The sequence below is a fragment of the Phoenix dactylifera genome, chromosome 9, assembly GCF_051530095.1.
Source record: "Phoenix dactylifera cultivar Ajwa chromosome 9, Ajwa_hap1_PhDact_Kaust_v1.1, whole genome shotgun sequence".
Lineage (NCBI taxonomy): Eukaryota > Viridiplantae > Streptophyta > Magnoliopsida > Arecales > Arecaceae > Phoenix > Phoenix dactylifera.
Genome location: NC_143198.1, coordinates 27,477,290 through 27,501,157, shown reverse-complemented (window position 1 = coordinate 27,501,157; position 23,868 = coordinate 27,477,290). Strand labels below are relative to the sequence as shown.

The window sequence follows — 23,868 nt, the reverse complement described above, 5'->3', positions numbered from 1 at the left end:
TTATTTTAAAAGCGGATGAATTATAATGCTGATATATCCAATAAGACCAGAAAAAAAATAAAATAAATCTTGAACCATTCTAAGCAGCTCTTCTCTCCAACTCACAAGATGTCTCCGGAATGACTGGCCTTGCTACTCAGTCTGCAAAAAGCCGTGTTTCTACTTAAAAAAAATAGTAGAAGAATTTTAAAATAATCAAGAAATTAGTATTAGTAAAGAAATTCACTTACAAGAAGGATGGTATATATAAAATCAATGATGATGTGGTATTATTAGGAGATAAAAGAAGTCATAACAATGAGCTAATTGCAGCTATGGCAAAGAAAATAATCCAAGCCACCAAGGTAGTAGCCTAGTGGTAAGGGGGCGATAATTCCGCCCAAGTTGCCCGGGTTCGAAACGCACGGGCGTCGATTAAATTAGGAGACCGGATGCCCCACGCCCGGCTGGCTTGTTGGCGGTTATGCTTTCCTTCCACTTGTACCAAGGTGGCACTGGGGTGACGTACCCACACGTGAGGCGGTGAACCCAGTGGGGTGAGCCCACGGGTCGGGGAAGGCACGCGAAACCTGCGACCTGTATCGAACATTCCCTAGTGGAGGGGGGCTCAGTAATGGGGCTGCTACGCGGGTGGGCTGGTCCCTCCCCCTCCCCTCCTATTTTTTTACCAAAAAAAAAAAAAAAGAAAATAATCCAAGTGAGCTAATGACTCAATTTTATTTTTCCAATATCATGAAAAGAAACAGCATTTCTTGGGAAAAGAACAGCCAATCCCAACTCGACACCACTCATTCTATATCAATTTCTTATTGTTCCATAGAATCCAAAAACTGAGTTAAAAGGTGCGGTGAGAGCCGTGGCACCGGGCAATTCACCCCACTCCCCTTGTACCTTTTGCCGCGTCGTTACTGTTTGGGGTTCCATCCATGTGGAAACGGTGGACTGGCGACGCTAGTCCTCTGCGACAACCCTGAACCCGCCGAAGAAATGATACAAGTGTACTGAGTGCGAGAGAGAAGAAAGAAGGGCAGTTGAAAGAAAGCAATAAAAGAGTCCATCTCTTCGGCCGATTGCCCCAAAGGCCCGGAGAAGCTCCCTGTTCCAGTGTTCCTATCGATCCCGCTCGATCTCCATCTCTTCCCTTCTCTCTCTCCCGCTCTTCGATTCTTCTATCTTTTCTCTCGATTTCCCCCAATCGTGTTCTCCTTGTCTTGCCCCTTCTCCAGATCGCTCTTCCGCGATCTATCGGCGGGGTTTCTGAGAGGAATTAGGGCGGATTCGGGGAGGGATTTGTGAGGTGGTGGGGCCATGGGGAAGGGTTCGAAGACCGGGTGTCGGTCGGAGTCCCACCAGCTCTTCAAGGACAAGGCCAAGAACCGGGTGGACGACCTCCAGGGGATGTTCAGTGACCTCCAGTCTGCCCGCAAGGAGAGCCGCACCGCCGATGTTGCCGTCCTCGAGGAGCAGGTCCACCAGATGCTCCGCGAGTGGAAGTCCGAGCTCAACGGGCCCTCCCCTGCCTCCTCCTTGCTCGTAATCCTCCTCATCCCTCCTTTTTTATTCCTTCCTGTATCTTTCCTTTCTCGTTATTTTCTTATATGGCGGTGGATTGGTTGGTTCTGGTCAGGGGAATACTCATGTCTCTTCAGAACTTCCCTCGGAAACCCTCCGGCTGTTGCAGCTTAGCGAGGAGGAGGATGATGCTACGAGCAAGCTGTCTGAGCCGGCCCCTGGGAACGCAAAGGCCGAGCCTTTAGATGTTCCTGAGCCTATTGTTGAGAAAATTCAAGGTGAAGGAACTGCTGTCTTTCAACAGGTGAGCCTTTTCCCAAAGCTACATCGTGTTGGAGAATTGAATGATAATTCCCCTTTGCGTTAAACTGTGGAATCTGGTTTTGTTCCTAAGATCTTTGCAATATCGTTCTTGTATCTGTCGGTTGAGGATGGGTGCACATGCAACTGTATATAATATCATTTTTCTCCTGAATTCTCCTTTTTATTTTTTGCTTCTTCCTTTTGTTCATCGCATACAACCTAATAACATTCTCTTGCATGTGAGTGCCCTCATCTCCCCCCAACTTACAAGTTTTCTGTCTCTTGATTAGTTTTTTGTTCCTCTTTTCTATTTATCAATTATCATTTGGTAGAGTTGCCGTAGGACCAACATTAGTCATTAAGAATGATTTTTTGGATCTTTGGTTAATGTTCTTGTACAAATCATGGAGAAAAACTGTTATTTTCCAGTTCACATTAAAACAGGTCCTTATGTGCACGTGAAAGTACTTAATTTACTTTTTTCTTTCAGGTTTATCTATTCGTTTTTTTGTTATTTTTCATTGTAGATTTTATTTTTTTTCTTCATTTTTTCAATATAATGTGTGTTGGTTCCCACCTTCTGCTGAAGCACTACGTCATCCCTGGTTGGCTGTCAATTGCAACTGCCTGTTAAGACACTAACAAACTCTATTTCAAGGCTGTGTAAAGAAAGTCATTTCTTAGAAATACTCTTTTATATACAACTCCCATAACCTGTGCAAGTCATTTCTTAGAAAAAAGGGAGAAACTTTTCAGGTTGTACTATGCAATTTCTGCATCTTGTGTGCCTATATGAAGGAAAAGTAACATGTTAGTGTTGCTAGCTATAGGTTTGCAGAGATATTATTTAGCGTGGAGTTTGCTGATATTTTTAAGATGCTCCGTTTAGCTTTACTTGCATGTGTTTATCATGTTAAGTCCTACAAGAGATATTCATGCTATGTCCACCTGCTAATCTTTTGCTTTATAAGTCTGTGGCACATATTGGCAAGCAATTTGTGACATTCTCATTTTCCAGCACTGTTCTGATTATCTAATGTGGAACCTGCGAAAATTTTCAGTCCTTTTTTTAATCCTTCACTATTATGTGGCGGTTCAAGTTTCAACCTTCTAGTAGTTTGCTTTTTGGTTCACTCACAAATTTTTATCGTAATTACAAGAGTAAGTTCTCAAATTAGTTTTACTTGCAGGTTAATTATGTGAATCAGGAACTAACAGAACATGGATTTCTTTATGGCGGGGAATACCAAAGCAACCTTCCTGCTGAATCAGACCATGCCATCATAAATTGCTTGGATGGGACTACTCATTTGGATTACCAACAGTTCAGTTTGCATCCAGAGCTGCACCATAATCTGTATCTTGATATCAGTGCTAGTGAGCAAAATGGTGGGGACGTGTTACCCCATATTTCAGACTTTCTACCAACAATATGCCCTCCACCATCTGCATTTTTAGGGCCAAAATGTGCACTCTGGGACTGTCCTCGGCCTGCTCAGGTATCAGAGTGGTGTCAAGACTATTGCAGCAGCTTCCATGCTACATTGGCACTGAATGAAGGTCCTCCTGGCATGACACCTGTGCTACGTCCTGGTGGTATCGATCTAAAAGACGGTCCACTTTTTGCTGCTCTTTGTGCGAAGATACAAGGAAAAAATGTTGGTATCCCAGTATGTGAAGGCGCTGCAACTGCAAAGTCTCCATGGAATGCTCCAGGTATGTCTTTATTACAGTTCTACATGTGTAAAGAATGTTCTTCATTTTGCTTTTATATTCCATATCATTAAAGGTAGCTACTATGATGCCATGTTTTAATGATTAGGATTTTTTTCAAAAATAAAATTGGCTGTCTGATTGCTGGGATTTTGCATGATGTTGCAGAGCTTTTTGATCTGTCTGTTCTTGAGGGCGAGTCACTTAGAGAATGGCTCTTCTTTGACAAGCCTAGAAGGGCTTTTGAGAGTGGGAACCGAAAACAGAGGTCATTGCCAGATTACTGTGGCCGTGGTTGGCATGAATCCAGGAAGCAAGTTATGAAGGAGTTTGGTGGGTTAAAAAGGTCTTACTACATGGATCCACAACCTCTGACCCACTTTGAGTGGCATCTATTTGAGTACGAGATCAGTAATTGTGATGACCTCGCTTTATATAGGCTAGAATTCAAGCTTGTAGATGCAAAGAAAAGTGCCAGAGCAAAATTGACTAGTAATTCGCTGCTTGATCTGCAGCAGCAGATGGGAAGGCTGAATGCAGAGAACTCTGTCGATAACAAAAAGAATGGCAAGAGTAGGACAAAAGCTAATCAGAAGGACATTGCTGAAAACATATATTCAACTCCAAACACAGCTAATCAGAAGGAGAATGAGATAAATGTTTGTCATGCTTCGGATAAGATGGCTTCTTCTAATGAGAACTCAGGTTATGGACCTAATTTCCAATTTGTTTATTCTGTTGAAAACTTAAAGGACTTTTGTGGGACATAAGCAAGGATAAAAACATTAGGCAGTCTGGAGCTGTCCTGTGATGACGGTTTCTGAACTGATTTAATTTTCTCCAAAAGAAACATGTTGGCTGTAACTTTTTTGACCAATATTCCCTCCTCAGTTTTTGGTCTGTTATATCATTATGCCAATCATATTTAACTTTATTACATGGTTTCAGCATGTGCAGGCAACAATTTTGCAGCAGGGCATCTGTGCTCCTGAATGCTTGAATATGACAGTGATTATGAACTGTAATTGTTGTAGAAGTGGCTTAACTATAATGTCCCCTGGATGCATCTTTAACTCGATGAAGGATAATTGCACACACTGCTCCAGAACTGTGCAGGCAAAGTTACATAAAGCATTATATGCCTTGTATGTAGTTTGTCCCTTTGTAAAGGTTTTGGGGAGTCATGTTCTCTAGTACTTCAGCTATTTGAATTCTAGGCAACGCAAGCTGCGGCTCTTCAACACAATTTTTCTTGCTATTTTCATCTGCTAGCACTTTTGGTGGTTTGTTGCATTCTTGGCTACTGTTCCATACACAGTTTTTCGCTATCAGAAGTCTATGTTAGATGAGCAACTTTGATATATCTGTATTTCATTAGTTGAGGTGTAGAATTTGGTTGCATCGTATGCTGAAGGTTAGAATATTTATGCCCTTGGTTTCCACATTTTAATTTTGCAAATTCACATAATATCTGCATCATATGGAAGATTTTCTTGTCAGGATTTTATGGAAAAATATTTTCAGATCATGCTGCCAATGGATAATTCTCTGTTATTTTGGTAGTTTTAAGGTTTAACATGTGCTGAAATCTTTTGAGTTCGCATGAAACGTGCACATTATAGCCAGCATTCAAATATTCTAATTTTGTGCGTTGCATATTTAGAGTAGGAGTCGACAAACGAACATAATTGATGCATGACAAAATATTCTTACCCGCCAATACGGCCCCAAAAAATGAACATAATCCATGCACCTTTAATTATAATTTTTACCCAGGACCAACCTGATTATAATTGGATTAGGTTTGGCAGCCCTTATAATCCCGCTTAGGCTTCTCTTTTCTTTATTTTGAGTTTTACCTTGGACAGGCTCATTTCAATTGGGTACAGTGCATTTTTAAGACCTAGTTATAGATGGTCTTGGTCTGGATTGAGGTTTGTTTGTTTGTTTGTTTTTGTTTTTTTGTTTTTTTTTAGTTTTTTGTGTGTGTGGTCCAACTCAGCCCTACCACCCCTATGCTTGATAAACTGGTGCAAAATTAACTCCAGAATGTACTGGTCACAAGTAAGAAACAGCCTAGGAGAGATTCATTTCTAGCATACAGCATCAGCCACCGTAACCAGATGAAACATTTAAAATATGCAACAAAGTGTAAGCATTAAGGTCTCATGTTGCTGATCATATAAAAAGAAAGACACAAAACTGCTGTTCTTTAAAGAGTACAAAATCAAGATAGGACCTAAACATATTGCAAAGCATGCTCACACTGAACTGTTCACGCCGAAAAGAACCTTCAACTTTCCAGGAAAGCAGATAAATTTACATGCCAACTTCCAGCAACCATGCAGCAGGAGCCACAACGTCCATCTCATTCTTCTTCTGAAGAACGAGAGTTCAGGATTATATCACTGCAAAACCCTCGAAAGAACACTTACGATTGCAATATCAAAAGAGAGAAGTGAAATGTGGGTACTTTGAACATACGTGTCGGCTCTCCTAGACCTACCACTACCAGAAGCCAATTTTCCATCGCTATAATGGAAAGATCGGGTTTTGAGGATGCTTTAGATTTGTTCTTGCACCTGTTCTTGAGCTTCTTTTTAACCTGAACCTCTTCTTTTCACTCTTTTCCCATTCTCTTCTGTGTTTGTTGTATATAAACATTGCAGCTCGGGCATCCTCAACATGAACGAAACCACAGGGGCAAAGTGCTTGGCCAATAAGAGAGAACATTTCGTATTTCTTGGTTCAAGAATGCGCATGGCATAGCTTATTGAAGCTGAAACTTGAGCACCATGGAAAGGTCATCTTCCTGATTCCTTTATCCTAATTTCAGGAGTTTATGATAAAGACAAATTGGTAGTGCCATGAAATGACCTCAATCTTGCATGCTATCTTACCCCATGAGTTAACACAGCACTAAAGTTGCAACTACTTGGTGCATATGATGATCCAATAACTACACGAAGGTTACTTTCATCATACATGAAACTGCTGCCTTGTAGTATTAAATTTCCACCAAAGTTTGATTCTAATTCATAGTACAAATTAAAAAATTGGTATTCTGACAGAGTTGAAGTGATTCCAACCAGCAGCAAATCATTATTTCGAGAAAGCAAATGAACACAGCCAAACAACTCATCATCAGCAGACAATAGCAGCACATTTGACTTATCCAAAACAATAACAATAATATTAATGATGAAGATGAAAAATAGTATGATATAGCATCACTTAGATAATTTTACGTCATCGAAATCTCGGGACTCAGAAGGAAATGGTTGAGGGGAGAAGTGATGATGACGGCGGAGACATCGGAGGTAGCAATGCTGAATGAACTAAAGCAATATGATGGGAAGAAGACAGGAAGTTCTAGGATGTTTGTGAATATTTGTGCATGTGTCAACTACAATATGAATTCAAACACATATATTAGCAACTAAGCTTTCTTCAGATACTAGACTCGATAATATTTGTGAAATTTTCCCATTAATATAAGGCTAATCGCAGCTCATGGTGACCATCCTAGACCATTACCATGGTAAAAGCAGCATGAGCAATGGGGGACAAGGGAATATGTGTTGCACTATAATTAAAACATGACCTCTTTTCAGTTTGGGCTTTTAGTTGGGCCTGGGTCAGGCTGCCATTCCATTTAAACAAACTTGAGACTTAAGAGATCTGGACTTGGCCCAAATCATTGGCCTCAGGCTGCCTGATCTCTTCTTGTTTATAAATTGCCCTTTTACCTCAGTAATAACCATAACAAACGAGCCTTGCCCTATTTATATGTCTCCATTTTCGAGGTAATAAATATTCCAACCAGGTGAAGAAATCGCAGTTAGATTAGATTTTGGTAAAATCCGCAGGAGGGAAGATAAAAAAGAGACGGGTGGAGGGGTGTAGGGTTTGGGAGGCCGAGGCGACGAGAGAGAGAGAGAGAGGGAGAGAGAGCTGTTCGCTTTCCATCGCCTCCAGAGATCGATTGGCGAAGCCTTCATCGTCCTTCTCGTCTTCAATCGTGCGTCTTGATCATGGGCAGGGGGAAGTTTAAGGGCAAGCCTACGGGACGCAGGAACTTCTCCACCCCTGAAGAGATGAGTAAGTCTTCTTTTGCTTTCGATCGCCGCACGTGAACCGGTTTCTTGGATATATTTTTCCCTTAGGGTTTTGTAGATTTGTTCTTTATATTATTCCCTTAGGGTTTTGTAGATTTGTTCTTTTGTTGGATCTATACATCAGCTCGCAATCTTTCTCGCTAGATAGTGTTTGAATTTATTCTAAATAGTCGTAGTTTGATCTGATTGCAGACTTCAATTTACTACTTGCGCTGCAGTTTAGTATACATAGCTGGATATACCAGCGCGATGCACTATTTTAGGTAATTCTTGATTGAGATCGGGGGTGCATATCTCTTGGACTCAGCTGAAATTTTGGGGTAGGTGGGAGCGGTGCATGAAAGGGTATTTTAGGAGCTTGGGACTATGAGCAAAGGAACTCGCTGTTGGAGTATAGATAGCTTTGTGAATTGTGATGTGGTCGTTAAGGCAAGGGCTTGATTTTGCGTTGTAAAAAATTATTTTTGACAGAGCAGTATTTCGACTGACACTGATTCATATCATGCCACGTTTTGAGATCCTGATCTTGGCAGTTGCTATATTTTGCTGAATTTAATAGACATTGGAGCGTAAAAGACATGATTGTAGATTTAGGCAGTAATTTTTTTTAACCAAGGAATACAGGTGGGTTTGGTCAATGTGGGAGACTTGGTGCTCTTTAGGTTTTGAAATATTAATCAGTAAGGTGAAATGCGAAGGAAGTTTGGAATCCATAATCAAGAGCAACGGCACTTGAGGGCGTAGATAGATGCCTTTGTGACCTTAGTACAGTCTTAACATAGAAATAAGAGGTGGTTTACATAGAAGGGAGTGAAGACATGCACTCACATCCTCAAAAAGAATTTTTGAATTTCTCTTAGAAGGGAGAGAAGGACTCAAGGGAGTGAGGAAGTGAAATATTCTCCATAAGGAGAAAGACAATGAATTGTAACTGTATTTCTTTTTAAACAAATAAAATTTAGTGTTCTAGGAAGCAGTATTACATATCCAAAAGTGAACTCAAAACCCGTTTTTAGGGACTCCATAGTCTCTTCAATTATAATATGAACTAATAAAAGACTCTTGCAAACTAATCTTAAAAATGAAGAAAAATACTTTCTAAATAGGCCTTGTAAGAAAGAGTTTTAGAGTTCCTTTTCTCCATGTGTCGAGAAAGATTCTCGTGATTCTATAATTGCATCATGATCACTCATCTCCACATATCAAGACAGATTCTTGCAATCTGTAATTACAGCATGATCACTCTGCTCCATATATCAAGATTCTTGTTCTGTAATTACATCATGATTGCCAATAATTTAACAGAAGAACTCATTAGGTTAATTTTGAGTTTAATTACTTGGAGCAGATGTGGCTGCGATAGTGGTTCTGGGTGCTGGTGCTAGAAACTGGATATCTCGAAATACTTTAGAACAATAAAGCACTTGGGAATCAGGAATATGGATGAGTTTTTGGAGATTCCAAAACATGTGTGGCATCCTCAGTAAGAAAATACACAGTGAATTAATAATCATATTTCAAGCTAAAACATGGACCTCTTGCTAAGAAAACCATCTAGTTGTGGATTACAATATTTTTTTTTCTTTTGGAAACAATGACCTGGACTCCTCTTGTTTAGGAATGATTAGAATCCTAGCAATCAATTAGTTTCAATAATATATCTTTCATACTATGTTGTTATTACCATCTTATATGGACGGAACTATATTCTATTTATGACTGGGAATGATTTAATTGGCTCCTTGATTATCTAGCTTAGGACTTTGTTCTTTGGTGTAGATTGGCATAGGAGGTGCTGTTTGTGATCCAACCACAAATAATTAATGGTCCAACTAAGAAATAAGATGGTGGTTCTCAAATTTTATGAGCATCATCATAGCAAGCGTGCCATTGAGATCTATTTTGCTACTACAATCCTGTGGTTTCTTTTACTTTCTCTCTCTTTTTTGTCCTTGTGAAAATAGACTTCCTCCTTATTAAACTTCCCAAGATTGCCTATCTTGAGTTGTCATTGCTATTTTGATGGTCCTCATAATTTTAGTTGCCACATTGCCTTTTCCCTTCACTTCCTGGCCTCGCTCCCTGTGTTTGTATTTCACTCATCAAGTATTGTGATCATTGTTTAGATATTTTGATGCAAAACTTAATATGCTTAGATTTTGTTTTCGTAAAGATGATTTAAGTGGAGTCATGGTGGCATTAACTAGTGGTACACAAGAGATTTGTGGAGATAAGCATATTCTGAGCATCATGAATTTGTAGTTATAAAGAAACATTGAGATGGGAAGACATTGGCATAAATAGAATAAAAATAAAGAATTTCCCAATAGAGTTGTTCATCTTCAAAGGTGGTACTCATTTATATGATATTACTGTGCTGTTAGTCGAATTGAGAGGGGCACAAGCGGGACTGGGCTAGGCGACTGGCCTTTTGAGGGCCAACAATATTGTACCAGAGGGGGACTCCAAGATTGTAATCTGTTGGATATCATGGCGTGTGTGACCCAGATTGAGGGTGTTTATCCTCTCTTTTTAGATATTTGGAGAATGAGTTCATCTCTGGCATCCTTTGAGGCTAGTCATATCTTTGGAGAGGCTGATGGTGCTGCAAACTGGGTAGACTTGTATGTTGCTAACCATGTGGGCTCTGTGATCTAGGACTCCTATGTATCCATCCCTACGCACTTCTATGATCTCTTGTTTTCAGACTCTACTGGTTGTATTGATTCTAGGGCTGTGTTAATTGCTGCCAAAAAAAACTTCTACATAAACTTCTGACTCAACTCATTTAACTTTCTACTTTGAAACATTCTAATTAGCATGCCATAAAAATAGGGAAAATATGGATCCTCCTCAGCCTAATCTCCATCATATCGTGACTCTTACTGTAATTAAAACTGTTCGTTTTTTGATCTCATGCTTCTAACAAGGTGTTAAAAGATGTAATTTCAACTCTTTAAAGACTTAATAAAGTTAAAGCTGTAACAGATACTAAAAATTGCATAAAAATTAAGAAAGGGAAATAAATTTGCAGAAACCCTAGTTAGTGTAAGTGGCCTGTCAAAGTATCTTTTCTCTATATGGTGCTATTATTGAAAGATTGACTTATGATGACTTGTGTAAGATTGCTTTCAATATAAAAAATGAGTGTTTCATAAGTAGGCGCTACATGAGCCATCTGAAAATGAGAGCTTTGGTTTCCTCTCATCGAGATAGAGGCAGGCAAAAGAGGGATTTTCGTAGTTTGTGGATCACTCGAATAAATGCAGTAATTCGTGAGAATAAGGTATTCTATAATTATAGTAGATTAATACCAAATCTGTACAAGAAGCAATTGCTTCTTAATCGTAAAATACTTGCGCAAATATCTATATCAAATAAGAATTGTCTTGACAGTCAGGAGCAGTTAGCCTCTTGATGACTCAGATAGCTTTCGATTTTACTCAAGCTGTGATTGACTCATGGTAGTATTGTTTACAACTTAAAAACCTTGGCGATGGCTATGTATTTCTTTGGTTTGTGGAGATACTGATCTTGAGACATGGCTTGTCTCTGAAATTGCCATTCTTTAATGTCCAGCAACATCTTTTGCATGATATTTTGGACTTGAAATTTTCTTTTAGAAAATTTCATCATAACTTGCTTATTTTCATGTTTCAATTCTCTCCACTTGATACTATATGATATCAATGTAGAATGATCATATATTTATTGTATTTTTTTGTCTTTAATTACATTGATTTGCTAGTTATAATTGCTTTAGTATATAAATCCTTTTTTTTTGCTTCTTGTCATAGTGCCTCTCTCTCTCTCTCTCTCTCTCTCTCTCTCTCTCTCTCACCCCGTCCCTCCCTTCCTCCCTCTTGTTTGGTGCTGATATTGTCATTTTTCTTATTTTTTTTCAATGATGTGCTTATGGATAAGAATCTTCTTCTTAATAGAATATAACAGGAGATTGTCATGATGTCAAATTACTTTACTGTCTTTCTGGCTTTTAAGTGATGAGCAACAATTTTCATTCCACTGTATTGGTTATGGTTATGGTTCATGGGATATTGCTGGTGCATTTGTTTTATACTGACTTTTGTGTTAAATCTAGTAGCTTTTGTCCCTTGGCCATAAAATACAAGACAAAAAAAATCATTGCTGTTTAAGAGATGGTCACTATACTTGTGTATATGAGGTCAATAATTTTTGGATGGTCTATGAAAACTAAAATAATATCATATAAATCCTTGAAAGTATTCAACATATCATGTAGATGGAGTTGAAGTTACAATTCTTTATGTTCAAACTCTAAAATATTGCTTTCTATGTTGTGATTGTAGCAAAAAAATGTACACTCTTCTAATTTGTTATGCTTTTCATATCTATTGCAGTTGCTGGTACCTCAGCTCGTCCTCGCACCTTTAAAGCGGTTAGCACTTTTTCCCCTAATAAAAGCTAGAATCACATATCTTGTGAACACTTCTATGAGAAGGCATATAATAATTGTTTTAGTGGCTGTTTTCTTTTGACATCAGCAACACTGGTGCTTAGCTCTGGAGCCCCCCTTTTAGCTTTTTTTTTTTTTTTTTGGTGGCTGGGCAGGTGTTTACTACAACTGCATACCTATGTTAAAACCTATCAAAGAAGTTCATCACTACCACCACTACCACCACCACCACCATCATTTTAATTGTATATTTGGACCAATTTTCTCTCTTCTATTTTTGATGATTGCATCTAATTTCCCGCTTTATTATTCTTGATTAGAAAGTTATATGTCGGCCAGTGTGTACTAGTGAAAATGTTTCCTAATTATCCTGGAAGAAGACAAACAGTTCAAAGGCCTCTTTGTTACTTGCAAATTATAGAGAAAGAAACCAATCATCAAACATGAAACAAGTAACTGGGAACTGACTTCATTTCACAATCACACTGCTCTGTCCCCTTTCTGAGATACATTAGATATGAAACTTTTCCTTAAAATAATTGACCAGGAAAGACCTTGATATGTGAAGATCTTTTGAGCTACAAATCTGCATACAAATGTCAAAGTTGGATATGGCTAAACAGTGCCCTAAATTGCTTGAATTTTTGCTGCCCTAAAGTCTTTAGAACATAGTAATGATGTTCTCTGAAAGTTTCTTGAATTGTCCTTGCCATTGTTGGATAAATGATTCTCCAAACTATTGCAGGATTATCCAATTAATCATGAAATATTCAATTATTATCAAATTTTGTGACTTTTCATCATTCATGATTAATCCAAGAAATATAGTGGATTAGAAATTATGATGCTATTTGTTATTGGCAGTGATTGTACTTTTGCTATTGCTCGTTATTCTTGCGTCTCCTGTATCTGTCACTAAATGTATAAATATGTTAACAATCTTGTGTTTTTGTTTTTATTTTTGGTCCAGATTTATTATTATCTGGACTATTTTAAAACTTTTAAGAAATTCTTCTTTTTGATTTTTTGAAATTGTGAATCTTTAATCCCTGATGAATAATATTCCCCAATGCCAAGTTTTTGACTATGCTGAAAAGGTTGATCACTCCAATGCCAGCAATTTTGTGTCAACCCCTCCTATGAGCCAAGGGAAAAAGGTGTCAATGACAACAGAAATCAAAAGGAACATTGCCTTCTGATATATTCCATGAAAAGTCCACTCTCTCTTCTTCTCACCTCACAATAAAATCCCAACACTCAATTGGCCATGTAGGGGATGTGGTCCCAAATAAGTTCCTGTTCCAGGCAAAAGTAGCTGATGGTATAGCAGTTCTTATCAATTCTTTTCACATGTCATACTCCCATCTTCCAAAGTCAATTTTGCTTGCAATGCCAATATTGATGGTCTGCATAATTCTTTGTCAATGATTATGCAATAGACCTTGGTTGATTATACAGCAAAATTTGACTTGGTTTGAAACAAGGCTTGTCGAACTAGTACTAGGGTCGTACTGGCTGGCAACTAGTTTAATATGGTATGGTTTTGTACCATACCGTGCCGGAGCATACCAAAACAGGGAGAGGGAGGGCGGGAGGAGAGGGAGGATGAGAGAGAGGAGAGAGAGAAGGAGAGGGAGTGAGAGAGAGTGGCTGAGGAGCTTCAAGTCATCACCCCTTCAGATTTGGCGACAGGGATCGAGAGAGAGGGCAAAAGAGAGAGACTCACTTACATGGGTGAAGGAGATGGAATCGGCACTCGATAGGGATGGAGGGGACTGAGCGACGGAGAGGATGCATAGGAGCTTCGAATAGGAGCTGCTTCGAACATTAGGGCTTCGAATGGGAGCTTGGAACGGGCCGTATCTTATAACCTGAACCGATTGGCTGATCCGTGCCAGTAATCGACTGGTCTGGTTCGATACGTCCTGAACCATGCTGAACCTTCGGCATTCATTAGTCCAAACTTGGATGCTTTTAACAATTGAAGGCTTTCCAAGCTATATAGCGAAGGTCTGATTGCAGGAAAGAGTTGTGAAATAATTTGACTGATGAAATTGCTAGGAGAGATGTTTTCAGTAATTAGTTGTGAGATCTTATGAGAGTTTTAACAGCATATCATGAAGGATCTGTCATCCAATTGAAGAAAGTGTAGGATGACTCATTTGGAAAGTGAGCTTGTAGATAAGCAACCATATGCTTGATGATCTCTTGTTAAATATGATTTTCTTAATTCTATATTCACTTGACTGTACTTGCACACCTATGTTGCTTTTTACAAAATTTCTTGTAAATTTTTAGTGGTTATAAATGGTATAGCATTTCCTATTCTCTGGTTGTTGGATCCTGTACATCGAGTGCAAATCATTTGTTTAATATTCTCATTCAGGAGGAGGCTGAAGACAAAGAAGAGGAAACTGAAGAGGAAGCTGAAGATGATTCTGGAGAAGAGACCGAGGTAGTGACCTCTCGTGATCATCATGTTTATTGCTGCTGCCATGCATTGTCTGCTATATTAAATATCTATTAATGATTTAATTTTATGTATTTATCCTATTTGAATTATAATACTTGTTTTCAACTGCTTTTTAATGATGACAGAGAAGGAAAGGCATCGAGGGCATTATTCAGATTGAGAATCCAAACTTGGTAAAACCAAAGACTACGAAGGCTAGAGAAGCTGATGTAAGTAGGACAGTTTCTTCTCAGATTTTAATTTCTTATGCAATGCTTCTTTCTGGCATATGGAATTTTTCAAACTTTTTTTTTATCATTGACTAATTCTTTCCCCATGTTCTGGATATGCTGAAGTTCTCAAGGTTCAGTTAAAATATGCATCAGAGTATAGTTGTATATTTTTCACAACAAGCAGTGATTGAAGTACAAGATAATGCAAATCCCATCTTTTAAAGATGTTTTGGTTCAAATTGACTGATTAATATGACATGTATTCTATATATCCTAGAAATATGCATCTGTGATATTCCCCTCTGTGAGTGGTCTTATGCTTCTTTTCTTTCCAACCTTATGAATTCATGCTGTCTTTGCGGATTTTCTATTTATCAATGAAATGAGGAGGAAACTTAGAATGATTAAGCTGCATTAGATTGTTGACTTGCTTTCTTCACTTTGTAACACCTGAAATAGAGAAATATCTGATTCTTTTGCTCTGTGCATGCTTGATAAAGTACAATGGAGTATTAGAGTACTCAGTGGACACTACCAAAAGGGTGGGGGGGGGGGATTGCATTTGGAGGATTTTGATATCATGGTTATTGTGTGATGTAATTCATTGTACGGGGTGGGTCTTCATGTCAATCTAGAGACCTTACCTAATTTTCAGAATCTTGTAAATGAGGGTGTTGGAGGCACAATGCCTCCAATTTTATAATTAATATCACATGTTATGCACATGCCTTTTTGGTGGAATGAGGGGAAAGAAGGGTTGGACGGGAGAGAGAAATCGCTAACAGAAGCGGATGGTATGTGTTTGTGTTTGTGTGTGTGTGTGTGTTTGTGAGAGAGAGAGAGAGAGGGGGGGGGATGGAAAAGCAGAAAGCTAGGGAGCGTCGAACTCGCAAGACTAGCTCTCATTATGGAGTGGAACTTGGAGAATGGAGAAGCAGGCAAGCAGCTCCCGGAGTACACATTAATACTATAGTAGTGGAAGATGTCTTCTAGCCATGTCATTTCCAAAGGTCACAAAATATCTGATTTTTTTAAGTGATGGGGTGGCAATGGGCGGGGTTTAGTTGGATTTGTGTTGGGTTAAAAAGCGTCAACTCATTTATTTTATATGGACCTATGGTTGAGATGCCAACCCAATTAGGGCTTCATTTCTCATTTAAATACCTTAAAAAATGAGAATGCAAAAGGGGCAAGAAGAGGGGATATTTTCTGGGCATCTAGATGAAGTGACAAAGAGTTGAGAATAAAGTGGAAAAGATAACATGATGAATCCTGTAAATGTTGTTAGTATTTTTTTTCCCTTGACCATTAATTGCATGACCTTTCTAATCATCCGTACCATGCTTTGACTAGCCCATGGCCTAGTTCGGTATCACTTCTATCCTAGAAGCCTAGGATTGGGTTTTGAGGGTCTTTCCAACCCATGGTGACCTGAGGAGTCTCAGGGCCAAACTTGAATACGACCCATTTATAATGGGGTTTGTCTGTTACCCAAACCCAATTTTTTATTCCAGAAAAAATAAACCTTACCCAAACTAGTTTATTTCAGGCAGGTTGGCATGTTCGTGTCAGAAATTGCAACTCCCAGTCTCCATCCTATACATGGACATAATTTTTTAATAAAATCAATGTATAGTCGAAAATAATATTCTCGACATAATGCCTATGGTTCTATTTAAATGACACTTGCTTTTTGTTTTTGCCTATATGTAAAGATGTACTTACAACAATTTTGGCACTAGTTTATCAATTCTATGTAAATCTGACATGCATATTTTTAAACTGACATGCAGTTGGAGAAGACAACTGAACTCTCAAGGCGTGAAAGGTGTGTTGAAGATGCTACTCGTGTATCCTCTTGAGGACTATTACTTTCATGAAATCTGATAGTTATATCTGTCTATATAATTGGTGGATATAGCATTACTTTTTTTCTGAGTTTTGTTTCTTTCATTTTGCTTTATTTAGTTATGTTTGATGTGATTTAAGTTTCAATGCAATGTAGTAATACTCAGTATGATATGTTTTCATACTTTTAGTCATAGCTAGCGATTACCAATAGGTACTGTAGAAGATTGCTGATATTAGTTGGAGTCTCTTTTGTTCTAGTCAGGACATGCAATTCAAATATTAACTTATCATTCATGTAAATGTTTTGAATTACAGAGTGAATAGGACTTGAATGCCTAAGGTTAAAAGTGGCCTAAGCTTATGTTTTGAATTACATAAAACCTTGCTTCTCATTACCTAACGAACAATTGCTGTTGTGCACCTGTAAACTAGCCCATCTATGTTTATCCTCATAAAGACCCTCTATGGTAGTCAAAATTTTTATAAAGATGAAAGCAAATTAAAAAAATTTGTATAGTTTTTTTTTAGTAGAGTAACTTGTAGAGAAAGCTTTAGAGTAACTGATTAAGTAAAGCTGGGTTATCATACTCTACTTGCTCTTTACTATTTCTCCGAAAACTGCTGCCCCAAAAGGGGAAAACATTTTAAGCCCCTTAGAGAAGTTTTTGGCCCTTTATTTTCTCCTCAATTTTTGAAGATCCCCCTCCGTTCTCTTACTTTCTTAGCAACCAACAAATTCTGGCAAGTGTTGGCATGATAACATGTTGGGCGCTTGCACTGAGCTGGTTTCATGCTAGTGTAATGTGTTGGAAAGGCACTGGCACAGATGCATCACTGCTGCAATACTGTGCCAATTAGTGATGCATATGTGCCAATTGTCACTGAAATCCATGATAAGAAGTTCAAAAGTTCAGTATAAGTGATCAAGGTGAATTAGACTAATCAACAACTAATTAATGGATCATTAGTAATAGAACTGTAACAAGTATTTTGAAGTAGCAGTCTCCTCCAATGATAATGTTATGTCATAGGAATTACAAACAATGCCTGAGATTATTTATTCTCTTTCAATTTATGGTGTAAGTATATCCTGATCATATGTGGAGCGTTAAATGTATGCTAATCATGTATAGATTTCTCAATTTCCTGCATTCATCTGTGAAATATCATAAAAATAGAAGAATGAACTTCGAACTTGGAGAATTCTTAGTACTTCAATCAACAAAAGCAGAAGAAAAATAAATGGAGTTTGCATAATAGGTGGCACGCTCTTGAGAAAATTAAGAATGAGCTGTCACATAGTTTCCTTATTTAAGATAGCAAATTGGCCTGAAACACCTTTGGCGAGAAATTTACCTCTGATAAGTAGAAAATTGGAGTGACTCTCTATAATAATAGCTCCATAGCATAAAGGTACAAAATAAACAATGAGAGTGCAAAGAACTGGATCATAATTCTCTGTTTTTGGTTTTTGTTTTTGAGACCCTATAATTTTTGGATTGTTTTCTCATATATGATAAGCTTTATAAAAAATTAAAGTTGACAAATTAAACAAATGATTAAGACAAATTGATAATCTGTACTATACAAAGACTTGCAGGGGCCATTGTAGTGAATTACAATGTAATCGCCTGTCGCTTGATACCTTAAGATCTGTTGAAAGCTCCGTTGCATAATACCAAAACCAAAAATTGCAGCCCCTGACTTGTGACGAAAAAGAATAACATAAAAAGAAATGGAGTTGAAAGTGTTGGAGTCTTGTGAAAACCAGAAACTAGAAAGAAGCCACCAAAAAATTGAAGTGACCAGGTAATCTAGTACCATGTATTATGATAATCATTATCAGGTTTGGAACTTTGATTAATATCGAATTAGTACTAATGATGGGCTGAGTTACTATGGAGCATGTTTGTCTTTAATCATAAGAAAACAAGCTCCTATTCTTGCTTGGAAATGTTTGATGTGTCTCCAACCTTCCACTTCATGAACATTAACCCTTTCTCTATGGCAATATACCATATCCTGATTCATCTTACAAATATGTATGATCAGAAATATGGTATAAGCTTGAATTTACAATAGTAATATAGTTCAAATAATGTAGAAAATTGTAAGGACTAAACCAAGACAATTTTTTTTTAAAACAAAGAGCCGGGTAGAATTAAATATTGTAGATCAAAGAATAAGATGTTGGTTAGTGGAGCTTTACTCGAATAAAGATTTGATAGAGCTGCACCGCTGAGATGGACTCAAACTAAGCTAATGGAATCCATAGAATAAGAAGGGGAAAATAGATTCAGCTTAATTCAAAAGGTTATGTATAACTGCCATTCTACATTAGCATTCCCTGGATATTAGAAATGTGTTCATTTGTCCCCCCATCCTTTTGTCTGGAGAACAGTTATTGTCTGTCAAAATGCTGTAAATTGATTTTAGCTTTAAATCCTGCTTAGGTTTTATCAATTTAGTATATTGGTATCAATGACTTTTCTTTGTGGTTTCCAACGTGATTTTAGCAGTGAAAATAGTCTTTGAAAACTAGGCATCAAATGAATGGTAATTTCTTAAAGATCTTTTTGAAAATTTGGCATGAGCTTTCTTGAGCACCACGCATGGTTGATTTATCCAAGTTTTCTGATGTTTAACTTATTGATCCTGCCCTCGCCTGATTAGGTGTGGGCTTCCACCTGTCCTATGTCTCGAAAACAAACCAAAAAGAAAACACTGTATGACAGGCATGCTTTTTTATTTTCTTTTCCTGTAGCAATTTATACTTATGACCTTTTTTTTTTGCTTATAGGGAGGAGATAGAGAAACAAAAAGCTCATGAGCGGTACATGAGGCTGCAGGAGCAAGGAAAAACAGAACAAGCTAGAAAGGATCTAGGTAAAATTTATAAAAGCTTGGCATAATTTTATTTTCCTCTTTGCCTGGTGGTTATGTTGAAGGGCACCATTTGTCATGCTGATGGCGTACCAATCTACTTGTTCTTTGACTGTACATAACTTGTTCAGGCAAATACAGATATTGTGTTTCTACATCATGTTACCTAGCCATAAACTGCAGAAATCACCACTTGTAGTCTTCTGTTTCATTATGTGTTTTTCACAAAGATCTGTGCTATTTGTTATTCATGCTACTTCAATTAAAATATCAAGTAATTATTTGTAATTTTACAAGCAGACTGTGATGACAACTAGAAACCTGAGACACAGTCAGCAAGTCAAGTAAGATGTAGTGAGTGACCGTGACATCCTTGTATCCTTTGGTTGTAGTAGGTTTAGGTTGTAATGTAATAGAAATTTAATTTAATCTGGGTCTAGTTTGGGAGCCTTATTCTAGAATGTGTTAAGTTTAGGTTACGTCAGGGTGGTAACCTATTACAAATATTTGTGTTGGGTTTGGATTGGGTTGCTTGAGTCATCAACCGAATGCCAACCTGACTTGAAATCCAGTTGATGTTTTTTCCATCTTAGGCTTGACCCACAATGGGAGCATATCCACCCACCTACCTGAAGTATGGATTGGTTTGGGCACTGGGGCTAGATTTGTCCTTATTCTAACACCTGAGGAAGACCTCAAGCATGAGAAGGTTTTGTTGGTGATTGGTTAAGGTGGATAATGATATGACAATAGGCTAAGAATATGAAGATTTTGAGGAAGGTGATTTTTCTTTTGATTGAGTTTTTTGATTGTTAGAAAGGAAGTGCTTCAAAGGGGAATTCTACTATAGAAACCAAATACCTCAAGAGTGTTTGAGGGTCCTGGAGTGCATGGCCTTCTTGGCAAATAAAATGTGGAGGTTGGGCAGCAGGCTACTCTAGGTGTGAGACATGTGGATGCCAACAGATTGTCCTGATGGAGCTTTTGATGCAGTATCATGGTGGAGGCTTTAAAAGGCTATGAAAATTGGTGGCACGGATGGATGTACGAGTTTCGTGTAAAACTGGTTAGATTTCAGGTTTTTTGCGTACTCTATGAGAGAGGGAATTTGAGAAGGTTGGTGGGCAAATGTAGATTATTGAATTGTTATTCAGATGAATACGAGGTTGGCTTCTCTTGGAAGCTCATGGGGAGAGATTGTAGGGAGCTGAAAGCTATATTCCCCCAGATGTTGTATTTGGCCACTTTACAGCAAATAAACAGTAAAAGGAAAGAAAAGAAGGATCGATAGAGAAATTGAAGATGGTTTTCTTGGCTTATATCTCTAGTATTCTTGAGTGTTCTAGCTATAAAGAATGAACCTAATTGTTGATGATTGGGAGGAACCGGAGTATAGTCCAATTGCAGTTTATGAGGAAGCATAATTGTGGGTTTAGGTTGGTAATCTACTGACAAAAATTCTGGCAGATCTCTGCTTATTGAATAAAATCAATATTGTTGTGGATTTACTGCATGTACTTCTTCTTGAAATTTGTTTTGATAACTGCTTCATCTTGGTATGCATATTATGGCTGTTTCTGTCATCACTTTTTTGTATTCTACTTCTGATGAAAAGTGATTTCGGAGTACTGCAGACGGTTTGGTTATTTTTAACTAATGAATCAAGTCATACAATTTGCTATGCTATCTTAGGTTTCAACAATTTGTGACCACTTATGAAGAGCCTTCAATGCATCTTGGTTTTGAAGTCTCATGGATTTGTTAGATTATGATCAGTTGGATGAAATCATATTATAGATGTCATGGCCTTCATTTTGGCATGGTAAATTATTATGCTAGTTATCGTAAAAATGAGCATTAAAGGCACACCATGCATGTATGCTCTTGTGCAGCATATGTTTATGTATCTGCATACATGACTGTGGTGTGAAGTGTGCATGTCCTCCAGAACATCCTTGGTAGGAGCTATCTTGTAGTTTAAAGTCATATATTGCTATGCAGGCAACACTTGTTCCTCCTTTTGGTAACTAGAATATTTACTTACCACTTGACATTAACCATCTATGCTGCAATATATCATAAAGGCTCTTATTAGCTTTAATCTTATGCAGAACGTCTAACCTTAATACGACAACAAAGAGCTGAAGCTGCAAAGAAGCGAGAAGAGGAAAAGGCTGGTATGATGCTGTCTATACCATCAGTTGTCTCATTGTAATGCATTTCAGGAATGTGGTTTTTTGCTTCGATAAGTGCAATCTCACCTTGAATATCTAAATTGTTACATGATATTTTTAAAATCATTACTGAAATTATAATCATGATCATTAGCAATAAGCTTCTTCCCATCTACTTGTAACTGGCTTTACAAAACTTATTCAAGATCTATCCTCAATGAACTGCAACATTTTTTAGATCCTTCCTCAAGCAGTACTATATTTCAAGTCTTGTACTCTTTTGCAGAGACTGACTTGCAAATTGTAGTTCTCTCATGGGCATGGTTTTAAAAGATGGCTGCCTTTGCTATCTAAACAGTCTTTCTAGTAACCCAGCTTAAAAGTATGATGGATGAGATTGATTTATAAATAATTAGTGCTAGGTCACCAAGTTGATACTTCTCATTTACTTTCAATATCTTATTTGATAAGTTATCTTCCTTTATTACATTTTAACTATCCTTTTAGGTTTCTCTTTTTAATTATTGTTATTGTTATATTTTAAGTTATCATTTTTGGGCTACCTTGACCTAAAGGACCTGCCTCAGTGCACAACTAGCACCTCGGTGCTAGGCAGACCCCTTCACTCATCTGATACCTAGAGTTTTAAAATACTGCTCATGGCCGGACCAAGTATACTGTTCGTCATTGTCTCCTATTTTCATTCAAGACTTTAGTTTTCCCAATTATGCACCATTGTAATTTTAACTTTGGCGGTTGCCCTGTATTTGCTTCAAATAGTGTAATCCATGAAGTGCATCTTGTAGGCAAGAATCTTTGTTGACATTTTTGTCTTGCTTGACACACAAATGTATGCTTGCACATGCCCAAGTGCATCATATTGAGACTGATTGATCTCTTATGCTGCCAGCCAAGGAACAGAAGAAGGTCGAAGCTCGCAAGTGATTGCACCTTCGTCAAGGAATGATACTTCTCACCACAAAAAATTGCTTGTAAAGTCATCTGAACCATCTTTGTTGGTCAAGTGCAAAAAATTTGATACGTCAGTATGCTTCATTTGACTTTCAATAACTATGCTTTTTCCACTTGGGCGTCTCTTTATTATTTATCGAGAGCCGAGGGAAACCAAAGTCAGTAATTTGGGTATTTGTTGAAAATGATATCAAAATATAAATGACCAGTAAGCTAAATTTGGAAGGTGCTGTCCCTATGGTGCTCTTGGTGATGCTTCACATGTTCTGTCATAAAATTTATCTGTGTTCTCTTCTTATTAGACTTATGAAAGCTGCAGCTAAACCAGGTTGTTTACCAGTTGATCTGTGTGATCCACTGGTCAATTTTTATTCAGGGTCTTAAATTTCAAGGCCCATCTCACAGGTTGTTCATGTAATTAGCTTGTAAACTGGGAAAAAAAAATTGGTTGCACGTAGCTCTGAAATGCCTCTGAAGTGTTCTGTTCGTTCGAACATCAATGGTGATCTTATATCGGGAAATAGTTTATAATAGCTTTTCCTTGAAATGGATATGCATCACATAAAAAGATTTAGCTGAAATACATATGTCTTACTAAACTAAACATTATCCTTGCTTTATTTTCTGACCACATAGCAGTGGTAACACAAGTACCCAGTACCTGGACACCAGGTTGATCTTTTTATTTATACAATGACATCATTGAGACGGGTCACATTTTGTCACATACTCTACGGTGGGTTGCTCCTGCCTCAATGGTGAAAGCATCATCAGGTAAAGGATGCGACCGGCATAAGGAGATATCATCATCATTAAATAACAAACATTACCTCCATTTATTTCTGTTCCACCTTTTCACCACTTCTCTAATTGGGACTCCCGTTCTGAGCCCCAAATTTCTTTTCCATGGTTCCTTCTTGCCTCACAGGCCGCCGCATGCCTGCAAGTATCCCAGATACTCACCAATAAGACAGATGAGACGGTGATTTGCATTCCTGGGAACATTCTACTTCTTTTTCTGAGCCCAAGTTAAATATGATATGAATGGCTGTGAGATTGCGGATATATGTTTTCTTGCATGTATGCCAATCTTCATAAAACTATTTCGTTGAATTACATAAACCTAATCCACTTGACTAAAATCAAGTTAGATACTAATGGTGCAAGCAAGCAATTGAGGATGCCAAGATGAGAACCGAGTTCAGGGTATGGGCAATGCCTC

General features: G+C 37.9%; 2 protein-coding genes across 3 annotated transcripts; both read left to right on the top strand.

Moving 5' to 3' along the window:
* Window positions 1-864: 864 nt before the first annotated feature.
* LOC103713212 (transcription factor VOZ1) lies at window positions 865-4,790 on the top strand. Of its 2 annotated transcripts, XM_008800059.5 has the most exons (5): window positions 865-1,533; window positions 1,628-1,816; window positions 3,006-3,531; window positions 3,697-4,233; window positions 4,477-4,790. In XM_008800059.5, the coding sequence occupies exons 1-5, from the start codon at window positions 1,309-1,311 to the stop codon at window positions 4,518-4,520; spliced, it is 1,521 nt and encodes a 506-aa protein (XP_008798281.3). In that variant the 5' UTR covers window positions 865-1,308; the 3' UTR covers window positions 4,521-4,790. The 2 variants fall into 2 exon arrangements, with proteins under 2 accessions (XP_008798281.3, XP_008798279.3); XM_008800057.5 differs by lacking the exon at window positions 4,477-4,790 and having other exon boundaries at window positions 3,697-4,465.
* A 2,581-nt stretch (window positions 4,791-7,371) lies between these two features.
* LOC103713213 (28 kDa heat/acid-stable phosphoprotein-like protein) lies at window positions 7,372-22,871 on the top strand. The gene is made up of 8 exons (XM_008800061.5): window positions 7,372-7,629; window positions 12,026-12,063; window positions 14,468-14,536; window positions 14,680-14,763; window positions 16,560-16,594; window positions 19,418-19,503; window positions 21,612-21,677; window positions 22,585-22,871. The coding sequence occupies exons 1-8, from the start codon at window positions 7,563-7,565 to the stop codon at window positions 22,617-22,619; spliced, it is 480 nt and encodes a 159-aa protein (XP_008798283.1). The 5' UTR covers window positions 7,372-7,562; the 3' UTR covers window positions 22,620-22,871.
* The last annotated feature ends 997 nt before the right edge of the window (window positions 22,872-23,868 follow it).

Bases quoted from the DNA above. Each gene is read 5' to 3' on its own strand.
- LOC103713213 (XM_008800061.5), top strand. From the start codon at position 7,563: ATGGGCAGGGGGAAGTTTAAGGGCAAGCCTACGGGACGCAGGAACTTC. The intron at 14,537-14,679 runs GTAGTGACCTCT...TAATGATGACAG, and splicing joins ATTCTGGAGAAGAGACCGAG to AGAAGGAAAGGCATCGAGGG. The intron at 14,764-16,559 runs GTAAGTAGGACA...ACTGACATGCAG, and splicing joins CGAAGGCTAGAGAAGCTGAT to TTGGAGAAGACAACTGAACT.
- LOC103713212 (XM_008800057.5), top strand. From the start codon at position 1,309: ATGGGGAAGGGTTCGAAGACCGGGTGTCGGTCGGAGTCCCACCAGCTC. The intron at 1,817-3,005 runs GTGAGCCTTTTC...TTTTACTTGCAG, and splicing joins GAACTGCTGTCTTTCAACAG to GTTAATTATGTGAATCAGGA. The intron at 3,532-3,696 runs GTATGTCTTTAT...ATGATGTTGCAG, and splicing joins GTCTCCATGGAATGCTCCAG to AGCTTTTTGATCTGTCTGTT.